Below are 12,212 nucleotides of genomic sequence, written 5' to 3' on the forward strand. Positions count from 1 at the left end.
GCAAATCTAACTTCTACATCAGACCATCAAGCAGAGGTTAAAATCACAGGCTTTGGACTCAGGCCGACTTTATATGTTCTGGCTTTGCCACTTACTAGCTATGGTTACTCAGCACCTAAGCTCAGTCACTTAAGCTCTCCCCACCTCAACTTCCTCATCTGTAAAATGGGAATGAATGACATCAGTCAGATGCCAAGGGTGAGCCCCGATAGGAAAATGGCCAGTGGCCATGGCAGGGGCCAGACGCAACTTCCACCCTGTTGGCTGGGTGAATTCCATGACCGGGACGGAGAGCAGAAGGCCGACCCTAGCCTTGCCTCCCTCCACGATCCTCAGGACCCTTGGATACCGCACCCCCATCTCTGTCCTCTCTTGCTAAAGGGGTTCAGCCTTTCAGCACCCCCCCCAGCCTCTATGGCCCTCAACCATGAGCTCTTTCCATGAATAGGGTAACTCCTGTGCCCCGGTCATTGCCTGCCACCAAGACTGCCCCATCCCTGTCTTTACCCTTTGCCCTCTAAATAAGGAAGCCAGCGCTGCCAGGCCAAGAATTTCTGCCCAATTTGGGTCTTGGGTGGCCTCTGGCCTCCCTCTTCCCCGGGGCCCCTGGCCAACTCCTCCCTCCCCTCAGAGATGCTCCCTGCTCACTTCATTCCTGCTTCATAGTTGGAATGACAGTGGCTCCCAGCATCCCTGGGTGCCGGGGGTCTGGGGAGGCCGCCAGGCCCAGGAGCAGGTTAGTGTTACAGCCCTGGATAAGTGAGCCAGGCCAGCTGACGTCAGGGTGATGAAGGGCGCGGGGCGGGCCAGGCTGCTGAACTATAAAGATAGGTCAAATCAAGCAGAATCAACTCGGGTCGGAGTGAGTGGGCCAGCTAGACCGCGTCCCCAAGCCATGGTCCGTACCGGCCGCGGCTCAGCCTGGGTCCCTCCGCTCCAGACCCGAGTGCCCAAGGCAGGCTTTTGTTTCATGTCAGCAGCCTTCAACTGCCTTCCAAAAATAAGCCCCTGCCGCCATGCGGAGGGGAGGAAAACAAGAAGGGCGGTATTTTTAGGGCCATTAATTCTGACCACGTGCCTGAGAGGCAAGGTGGATGGCCCTGGGACAGAGGCAGCTCATCACTATGTCCCGGGGAGCAGGACGTCTGCAGGGCACGCTACGGGCTCTCATCTTCCTCGGCGTCCTCGTGGGCATGGTGGTGCCCTCTCCCGCGGGCTCCCGCGCCAACAGCACGCTGCTGGCTTCGAGGGGCTGGGGCACCCTGCTGTCCAGGTCTCGGGCTGGGCTGGCTGGAGAGATTGCTGGCGTGAACTGGGAAAGCGGCTATTTGGTGGGGATCAAGCGGCAGCGGAGGCTCTACTGCAACGTGGGCATCGGCTTCCACCTCCAGGTGCCCCCCGACGGCCGGATCAGCGGCACCCACGAGGAGAACCCCTACAGTGAGTGCCAGTTGCAGCCAGTTGGGAAGCTGGGGGCTGGGGCTCCAGCAGGGATAAAGGATGGAGGGGCCTCGCTCTGGTGCCTGGAGTCCTGTTTTGAAGGGGGAAAAGTTATTCTTATGGACGCCCATAAGCTTAGCCACAGCCCCTGACTCACTTTGACCCTGCCTCGGTGCAGGCTTAAATGCGCTGAGGTCCGAGCATCCTGGTGTCTTCTGCCATCACCCCACAGAGCCCCTGAGGCACTAATTCCTTCAGCATTATGGGCCCAGCCATGACCTGGTAGGACCACAGGGAACCCCCAGCCTGGGGGAGCCATGAGACAAGGGTGGGGAGAACCGGTGAGGATGCTTGGACCAAATTAGACACATGCTGCTTTTTATTTAGCTTTTCTCTTGGAGAGGAAAGGCAAGTCGTCTGCAAAATTTCCAGCTGAAGCACATCCTTCTTTTTATTTCAACTTGCCCCCTCTGTCCTACAAGTTGATGGGTTGCTGCCTAGATGGGCTTTCCCCAGGAGGGGATAGGGCTACAGGATCCAGTTTGCAAGATTTTTTTTGTTTGCAAGATTAGATGGGCTAGGGCTTCCCTGGTGGCGCAGTGGTTGAGAGTCCGCCTGCCGATGCAGGGGACACGGGTTCGTGCCCCGGTCCGGGAAGATCTCACATGCCGTGGAGTGGCTGGGCCCGTGAGCCATGGCCACTGAGCCTGTGCGTCCGGAGCCTGTGCTCCGCAACGGGAGAGGCCACAGCAGTGAGAGGCCCACGTACCGCAAAAAAAAAAAAAAAAAAAAAAAGATTAGATGGGCTATTTGTTGAAACACGAGGAGTATACATTGTTAACAAAGCTAATCAGAATTCACTTCCTTTACCCACGTCAAGGATGTGGTGTGATTAAGCCCAGATTCAAAGCTAACTTTAGGTAGATGCCTAAGTGGCCACTGTGAACTCTAACTCTGACGCCAGAACTTTCCCTGCAGAACTGGATTTTTAGCAGGACTGGCCGAGCCTGGCAGCCGATTCCTAAAGTGAGATCAAGGATGGAGGTGATGGAGGGTCTGATTTTCTAGAAGCAGGGGGACGGGCCTAGATGCCCTTGGAGGGTCACCTTTAGGTTGACGTCCTGCTCTGATTTGCACAAGCCTGGGGTAATGCAGCTCCCGTTTCTTCGTCAGGCCTGCTGGAGATTTCCACAGTGGAGCGAGGCGTGGTGAGTCTCTTTGGGGTGAAAAGTGCCCTCTTCGTTGCCATGAACAGTAAAGGAAGATTATACACCACGGTGAGTTCATCAGGCCAGGGGAAGGTTCAGGCTGCACGAGGCCTGAAGATTACGCAATTGAAGAAAATAATGCAAAATCTTGAAGAAGGGCGTGAACATTTATCTAGAATGGGTCGGGAGGTTGTGGAAAGCGCTGGTGCGAGTGAAGGGCTTATAGCTTCTTAGGGCTTATAGCTTCTTAGCTGCACGGTGAGTCAGCCTGTGCGCTGGACCATGTTTTCCCTGATCTCACCCACCAGAGCCTTGTAACGAGACAGAAACCGTAGCTCAGAGGGCTTCTGGGTCCGAGGGAAACCCACGTTCTGGCATAAAGCTGTTGTCCAGGCTTATGGTCAAGTCCGGAGCAGGAGAGGCCCAGAGAAACAGGCCTGTCTTTCAGCCTGGGCACGCTGTTCCCATGGCTCACCCTCCGAGGCCTCCAGCCTGGAGCACAGCAAGAGGAGAAGAAACGAAGCTCTTTTCCTCGCCTTCATCAGTGCGTGGACATTTTACTTTAAGGCTTTAAGTCCTCTGGTCTCTGATCCCAAGAGCTGGAGAAGCATCCTCCCCTAGGGGATATAAGACTCTCTTGGCTGGCCCCAGATCCCACCCCCTGCCTTCTCCCCATCACAGATCATCCCTGGGGGGGGAGTCAAGGCTAGCACTTTGGCTAACCTCACCAACTTCCATATTTACCAAAATCTCTGATCTCTCTGACCCCCTCATTCCTGGGTCTCTCAGCCCATGATTTGGCAAATTCCAAAATACGGGCTGGGAAAGCACCCCTGTGAAGGCAAAGAAACTGGGTGTTCTTTCGACAGAAATAAGAAGGTTAGAAAGGAAGACCTCTGAGCCATGGTCAAGGAATAGCAGAGTGGCTATCTACGGGGAGGGTGGGGGGGGGCTGTTCTACCTTTGCACGGGGACAGACAGGGTCCGAATGTGAACAGGGGGGTCTGGGATCGGCGCTGGGGTCTGGGGAGGCTGTCCCAACAGACCAGGGCTGTGAAATACCCAAACGGGGTGCTCAGCTGGCCTCGGCCTGTGATCTGCGGTGCTAGCAACCTCTCCATTTGGGTTCGTTTACGTGGAGACAAGACGTGCATTAGAATCGGGGCCTCTGAAGACAAGCGCTGGAGGGTAGGCAGGCTGGAGCTGGAACTAGGGTCCTAGTCTGTACCACCAAAGGCTCTCCTCCTGCTGACCTACAAGCATCTCCTGCCGAGCCCGGAGGCAGGTTTGCACACGGCCCCGATTCACCTGAGGCCTGGGAGAGCCAGGGTCCCATCTGCAAAGTGAGGATAAAGGTCAGATGCACCTCTGGGGGTGCTGGAAGACAGTGCTCAGAAAACATCCCCAGGGCGCCTGACAAACAGTAGGTGCTCAATACAGGGGAGTCATTTATACTGTCTAAACACTGCCATAGGCTCTGCACCCCTCTTTCCTAGAGGTGGGTCTTGTGGGAGGACCATTTGCATCCACATCACCTTGGTATCTTGTTACATGTCCAGATTTCTGGGGGCCTTCCTCAGAGATGCTTAGTCAGTAGGGCTGGAATGGGGGCCTGCAAATCGGTTTGTTTTTATTGTTTAAGTTTCCCAGGTATTTCTGAGGTGCAGGCAGGCTAGGGACCACCAGGCTACCTGGCCTTCCGAGGGCAAGGAATCCTCCCTGCCCCGGGGTTACACTAGCGTTGAGGGCTGCTGGGAGATGACACAGCCATGCGATTGGGATGCTCAGACGCCCTTTCCACCGCTCTCTGCGTATGTGATGCAGAGGACGAAGCAGCTGGAACCGAGGAGGCCCTGGTGGAGCAAGTACCCATTCTGTGTGGTGGGTGGCCCCAAAGAGCCCCTTCCCTGCAGCCCGCGTACAGCCTGGAATCCCACTCGTTGCAGAGCCAGGAACGGAGGCTGTTGGCTCTGGGATTCTACACAAGGTGAATCTTTTGGAAGGAAGCACAAATTACACCAGCCCTTATCTCTGCCACCTTCATTAACAAGCTATTTAGTATTTTTTTTCTCCTTATCCGGAAAGAAATTGAACTGTGAGCTGGGGAAAGGGTGCAAAGAGAAGGCCAATGCATCCACTTCCCACTCGAAACCTGGGGTCCCCGTAGGACGAGCCGGGGAGGCTGGGAACAGGGGACCTCACAGCGAGAGTGCTGCGGGTGGATAGAACATTCAAGGAGCACGAGGAAGGGGGCAACTCTGAAGTGTGGGCTGACCCCTGATGTCGGTGACGCCCCTGACCCCTCACTCCTGGGCAGATGACTTCAAAGGGGGTCCGCAGGGCTCACTAAAGGAGAGGAGCCCCGGAAAACGGGGGCTTCCGTAGGAGAAGCCCCGCCCACGGTCTACACCCCAATCTCCCCCCCACCCACCCACACACACACACACCCCCAGGAGCATCTGGCCCAAAGGCACCTTCTTGGAGGGGGAGATTGCCCTCCCTGGAGCCCCGAGCCCGGGCACCAGGTGCTCCTGGACCACCTATCCACTCCCTGCTACGCCCCCCAGAGGCCATTATCACAGTCTAAAAAAACAATCGCCCGCTGATCCAAAGAGCTGGGAACTCTCACTGGGTGGTGATTTCATTCACACTATTTCCCTTTAAGCCCCAAGAGCTGCCTCCCCTCCCTGTGGCTCAGCTGTTATGGCTCCTCAGTGAGGTCTCTCCTGGGGGGAGGGGACCCATGCTTGGGGGGATGGAAGTGGGAGCAGGGGCAAGGTAGGAAAATGAGAGCCAGAAAACCCACCTAGGTGGCCTCCCGCAGGTCTCATTCCTTGGAAAGAGGGGTGCAGAGCCTGTGGCAGTGTTTCGACAGTATAAGTAGCTCCACTGTATTGAGCACCTACTGTTTGTCAGACGCCCTGGGGATGCTTTCTGAGCACACTATCCCCCAGCACCCCTGGGAGGTGCATCCGACCTTTATCCTCACCTTGCAGATGTGACCGTGGGTCTCCGGGGTCTCAGGTGAATCAGGGCTGTGTGCAAACCTGCTTCCAGGTTTAGCAGGTGATGCCCGTAGGCCGGCAGCAGAAGCGTACCTGGTGTGCAGACAAGGACCCGGTTTCCAGCTCCTGCCCGCCCAGCCTCCAGCTACTGTCTTACTTCGGGCAAAGTCTCTGACCCGCTCTGAGACCAGACCTCTCTCTGCTCTCTCTGATGTGGACCGAGGCAGGAATCAGTGAGTTCCAGTCTCCTTGATCTTTTTAAAATTAAAAAAAAAAATCAAAGATCTCCACCTGACAGTGGTTCTATGAGAATCCCTGTGCTTTAGAATCAGTTATGCTTCTGAGTGATCTTGGTTTTACTGATTATAACTGTGTCTTCATCCTTTTCATCAATAGTACTATGACAATTGGCAAAGCACAGCATTTGTTTCATCCACAGAGGCCGTTGACTGTTACCTAGGACGTTACAATTGGGGAGGGGAGGACCAAGTCTTTCCCTCGCTCAGTTAGCTGCACCCCTCCCCTAGAGGAGAACGGATTCCTGAGGGGATGAGGCAAAGGGTCCCTGGTGTTAGACTATGTGGAAGGGCTGGGAGATGGGACCCCTGAGCAGGGAGGGGCTGGTGCTACAGCGAGGGGCCCGGGGGACCCTGCAGACGGTCTCACAAACAGCTTTGTCTGCAGCCTGCCTGCTACCCAGAGCGATACAGGAATGAGAAGCATGATAGGCCTGGTGGAGACATCTTCAAACACTTCTAAATTGCTGGTGCAATTGTGTGTTAGGAACGGGGATTAGAACAGACAGATGTCTTCAGAGCCGGGAGATGTTATTTCTCCTTTTCAGCTAAGGACCAAAATGTAGCAGTCAGGGACTGCAGGAGGAAAGGGTCTTAGGACAAGGAGTTTTCTGGTTTTTTCTCACCACCCGCCTCCTTATCCATCCACACCCCTCCCCAGCTCCCATGCACACACACAGCCAGGAGTAATGGGGGCAAGTGGCCCAGGGTAGGCCTAGAAGGAAGAACTTTAAAGATAAAAAGACACTTTCATTAGTCCGGGTGACCTACTGACCAAAGACGAGATGGGATGGATGTCTGGTCCACCACAGACTCTAAGGGGCATTTCCGCCAGAGGTAACTCAGGCCAAGAGACACCCCTGTGTGTACCCCCCTGCAAAACGCCCTTCTCCACTGCGAGAGCTAAATGCTTTAGAGTTTGGGTCCCCATAAGCCTGATTAGACCTATGTGGAATTTAAGACATTGTCACGCTGGGGCTTGGGACACGGCAGGCCCAGGCAATGTGATCTGGGGGAATTATTTTCATTTGTTCAAGTAATAATATACGGTAGCTGCTTTTATTAATGTGTCGTTCACTTGGCTTTTCTCAGCAGAGCTCAGGAGCCAACATTCCTGAGTCATGAGACTCAGCGCAGGGGCACGAATGGAGAGATGAATCGAGGGGCTGGTCCTGATGCCAGCTCGAGCATCTGTGTGGGCAGTGGAGCATCGGGCTGCAGGGAGCAGTTCAGGGCCATGGTCTTGGCCTCGCCCCCAGCCGCATGGCCACCTGAATACCAAGGATGGGGTGGAGAGGGGTGCAGGGAGGAGCGGGCAAGGACGAGGTAGAGAGGCTTCCAAAGCAAACTTCACCCATTTCTCCTTTCTCACTTTAGATGGACACAGAATTCGGGGGAAGGCTAGGGACGTGAGGTAGGCTAGGGGAAAGAAACAGAGGTCAGCAACTTTTTGAAAATTTGGGGTTGGGGGTTGAATAATCAAAATCTGATGATCAGAGAACGAAGCACAGTGCATATGCAACCACTGTCTTGCACATTTAAACAAATGTGTTTTAGGAGACCCAGACCTTAGCAAAGGCTGGATTCTTCAACTGGACACATTCTAGATCAGAGGATCGGGGCAAATGCCCTGAGTTTCTGGCCCCAATCGCTCAATTCCTCCCCCCCCCCACCGCTCCCCCCAGGTCCTCCACCCCAAGATCTGCATTCCTCTCTAGAGTTTACAAACCACACGTGAAACCTCTCCCTTGACCACCATCCAGATCAGAAATGAAGTCTCCTGGAAACTGGTGGGCAGGGTGCTTTCCAGGGTCATAAACAGTTAGAACAGAGGGGAGAGCAGGGGGTGGACGGGGGGAGGGACAGGACCCGGGGGAGAGAATGGACCAGTCTCTGATGCAAAGGTTCTCTCACTCCATTTTCTGGCCCATCTTCTATCCTGAATTCCCTTCCCATTTTCAATAATCTATTAACATGACGAGGTAATACATGGACGTGGTTTAAGGGGGAAAATGTGCAGAAGAATATACCACGGAAATGATGTCTCACTCTCACTGTTGTCTTGAAGCCACCCAGACCCTCCCCAGAGCAGCCACTGTTGCCAGGCCCTGTGTACCTACCATCCCAGGAAGTCCCAATGTCCCTGTGCATGTTCTCACACTGGCATCATTTTTTAAAAGCACGCAAACTGGAGCAAACTATCCTCACAATTTGAATCTTGCTTCTTCACTGAACAATATGCCTTGGAGACCATTTCAAATCAGTGCAGAAGGAGGTTCTATTTTTTATGGCTGAGAGTGTTCCATTGGGTGGCTCTCCCATCACTGAGCTAACCACTGCCCTCCTGATGGACACTGAGGTTGTTTTTGGTCTCTCACTATTACAAATGATGCTGCGGTACATGACTTTTGTACATGAGTGGGAGTGAACCAGTAAGATAAATTCCTAGAAGTGGAATTACTATCCAAAGCTGTAGTTATTATTTTATTCTAATAAATATTGTAAAATTTCTCTTTAGAGAGGTTATAACAATATACACACCAACAGACAACAAATGAGAATTCCTAGTCCCCACGCCCTCATCAATGAAAGCCTATTGTCAAACAGTGTTCTTTTTGCAACCTGACAATTAAAAATGTGATCACACAGTTATGGTTTATGTTTCTCTGTTAGGCACATGTTCTTGTGTTTAAATGCTTTTTGTATTTCCTTTTCTGTGAAATGTCTGTTCATAAACGTCCATTTTTCAGTGAGTTCAGGGTTCTGGATATAGTAGCAAAATTCAATCTATTGTGAAATATATTACAAAATATAATGCATTGTAAATATTTTTTATCCGGTTTGCTATTTATATTTTTATTTTGTTTAAGGTGATTATTTTTTTCCAAGCAGAAGTCTAATTTATTCATCTTGGTTTTTTAAATGCCTTCTAGTTTTTTGTGTTCTACTTAGAAAGATCTTTCTGACTTATTTTAAGCTTCTTTTCTCTTTCTCTCTCTTATTTATGTATTTATTTATTTACTTACTTACTTATTGCTGTGCCCACGCGTCTTTTGGTTTCTCAGTTTCCCCACCAGAGATTGAACCCAGGCCTTGGCAATGAAAGCCTGGAATTCTAACTACTAGGCCACCAGGGAACTTCCCTTAAGGTTCTCTTTTTAACATTTAAATCTTTGTTCCTTTTGGAATTTATTTTAGTGTTAGGAATAAAATCATACATCAAACTTTATTATTATTACTATTATTATGATGATTATTAAAGATAGCATCCGGTTCTTCCAACACCACGTTTTAGCCAGTGATTGGAAATGCCACTTGTATTTTATATTCATTTCAGGTCCACCTTTATTTTATGTTCGTGTTTGGATTTACTTCTGGACTGTATTTTGTTAGTTGATCCACACCAGACTATTAATCCATGTAACATTATTTCTACTCAACTTTTACCATTGATCCCAACTTTATTTTTCCCTTGTGCTGTTGCTCCAGAGTTTTGCCCATCGACAGCCTTAGGTCCTGTGGCTACCCCGACCCCCCATGTCCAGAGAGGCCCCAGGGGTGTGGGGCCGGAACCCAGTCAGCTCTGTGCCCTCCTCCCCCAGGCTCACCTCCTACTGCCACTCAGGCAGTAAATGCAGGACTTAGAAGCTAAATTGTTCTGCGACCCACAGCAAGTTTTACAGGAATGATGATTCCGGGTAAGACAAAGATTTTTAGTGCTTTTAATTTAAACTAATTCATGAATCAATTGGAGAAGCATCATTATGGCAAATCAAATTATTTTTTATTTTACTGTGTGCCAGGCATTATACCAAGGACTCTCCATGCATTATTTCAATGAATGCTCCCTCCAGTGCTAGGACGGAATTATTCTTACTGTTCCCATTTTACAGATGAGGAAGCTGAGACTTAGGAGGTAAAATCATTTGCCAAGTTCACACAGCTATGTAAGAGGTGAATCGTCACATGCTCTTTGCCTATTTTGAGGAGTTTTTGTTTTCCTACTTTGGGACATTCCTTTCTTCATTCTACAAGTGAGCACCCATAACAAGGGAGATGAAAACCTGTGAAAACAGAACTTCCTGGCGTGGTCTTCAGAAGCCAGTTGATGTGGCTGGTGGAAGCTCGCAGGGTCATCTCAAGCAAATGAACATCACAGGAAGGTACTCTGTACACAGTAACCCAGGGGCGTGAGAGGGAAAGGGGGGATGCGTTCATTCAGCTGGGGCAGAAGGGACCAGCGACTGGTACCCGACGTGTTTCCTAAACAACGCCGCCTGTCCCTTGCCAGCCCTCGCTGCATCAAAGAGAAGCCACCCCTGCAGGGGCATCCATGGGTGGCTGTGCCGTTCCAATTAGAGCATCATTCATTCAGCATCATGTGCTCCACAGGACACAGTCCTTGTCTCAGGGAGCCAGGAGTCCCCTGGGATGGTGTACTGTTTTCCGTGCTGCTGGACTGGTCCACTCGGAGCCCTGAGGAGCTGGCTCATCATCCTCCGTTCATAACAGGAAGAGGCTCTCATCCACCCTACGGCTGACAAGGCCAGGTGCTCATAGTATGACTCCTTTTAAGAAGGTCAGGCGATACCCCTAGCACAGCCGCTTAGCCACTGAGTGGGTTTTTTATAGCCGATGGCCTCAGTCGGCAGGAAGCCGTCGGGTGTTATGCTCAGCTCTATCTCTGTTTCGTTCTACATTTCTTTAATGACTAGGTCCCAGGCCGCCTGGCTCCCAGGGAGCGACCCCCATCGGAAGCCCAGAAACCCCTCCAGCCAGGGGCAGTGAGCCGGGTGGGCTTGGGAGGCAGTGGCTCTCTTTTCTAGGAATAAAGGAAGACTTGGGTGATTTATTGGGGATGAACTTGTTGATGTGTGACAGGAAGCCTGGCCCTCATTTTCTGAACAGGTGGTCCTCACGCGACACGCTCCGGAGGAGGTGATTCATCACCGGCCCCCGACTCCTTGGCACTGCTGGTCACAGAGGGAAGCAGGTTCTTCTCCCCATAAAAGTTACTGCTTCTCGCCATCTCTGTCCCTGCCGTTCCCTGGCGACCTGTGGCTGCCTAGGAGGCACTGGGCATATTGTCCAGTGAAGAAGCAAGATTCAAATTGTGTGGATAGTTTGCTCCAGTGTGTGTGCTTTTAAAAAATGATGCCAGTGCCCCCCTCTTCTGGGCTCAAAGTCAAAACCGAGAATGGGCCCCTTTAAGGGGCAGCAAACTTGGACCTTAAACTGGGAAAGACAGGGTGAGGGAACACAAGTGGAGAGACCGTTACCACATTAAACAGATGCACTGGGAAGGACTTAGAAAGCCACCCATCTCACCCTCCACTCACCGCCCCCCGCCCCCCGCCAATGCTCCGTGTGGGTGCAGAAAAGGGAATCAGGCTGGGAGGGGAGGCGCCTGCCCCAAGGTCACACAACTAGAGCCACCAAGCAATCCCCAGCTCTCTATCCTGCTGCACTAGGCCCTCCAGTAGTGGACTTGAAAAAACAGCTTCTTTTATCCTTCCCTGGTCCTTTCTCTGAATAAACCGTCATCCCTGTTCTTGGTAGAAAGTGTCCGGGATTGGCAGTCGGGAGAACCCCCAGCCCCTATGTGACACAGGCTGTCCACCCACATCCTCGGGCCTGGGCTTCCTCATCATGAAGGAGGGAAGGTGAGGGGGGACCATGAGAGCTCTGAAGGCTCCCCTGTTCTCGGCTTTCATGTTGCTGCTCACCCAGGATGGCCCAGAGCTCCTGGAGGCTGTCTGACATGGGAAAGCGAGGGGCCCACGGCAGACGTGCCTGCTGGGCCTCATTTATCACTGATGCTCTGCCGTTTGTCCATTTCTTTCACAGCCCAGCTTCCAAGAGGAGTGCAAATTCAGAGAGACCCTCCTGCCCAACAATTACAACGCCTATGAGTCAGACCTGTACCGAGGCACCTACATCGCGCTGAGCAAATACGGACGGGTAAAGCGGGGCAGCAAGGTGTCCCCAGTCATGACCGTCACTCACTTCCTCCCAAGGATATAAGGACCCTGAAGGAAGGCTCACAGGTGGAAAGCAGCGTCTTTTCTGTTGGAATTTTGCACAAGTGAACAATTCCCCCCTCCTCCCATGCCCCCCTATTCGGGCTCCTTTTGTGCTTCGGGGGAGCTGAGTCGGTTCCCTTGGCCACCGGACCCCATGACACGTGACCCAGGCAAGTGAGGGGTTGCAGCCGGCATCCTAGAATGGCAATGGATCCCATGCTCTGGCCTCATCTGAGGAAA

The 12,212-nt window shown here is 52.2% G+C and overlaps 1 protein-coding gene across 1 annotated transcript; it reads left to right on the forward strand.

The window, feature by feature from the left end:
* Window positions 1-1,094: 1,094 nt before the first annotated feature.
* FGF6 (fibroblast growth factor 6) lies at window positions 1,095-11,973 on the forward strand (the record flags this gene model as incomplete). Its single annotated transcript, XM_082635989.1, has 3 exons — window positions 1,095-1,440; window positions 2,614-2,717; window positions 11,797-11,973. The coding sequence occupies 3 exons, from the start codon at window positions 1,095-1,097 to the stop codon at window positions 11,971-11,973; spliced, it is 627 nt and encodes a 208-aa protein (XP_082492115.1).
* Window positions 11,974-12,212: the final 239 nt, after the last annotated feature.

The sequence above is a fragment of the Mesoplodon mirus genome (genome assembly GCF_964341445.2).
Source record: "Mesoplodon mirus genome assembly, chromosome: 11".
NCBI lineage: Eukaryota > Metazoa > Chordata > Mammalia > Artiodactyla > Ziphiidae > Mesoplodon > Mesoplodon mirus.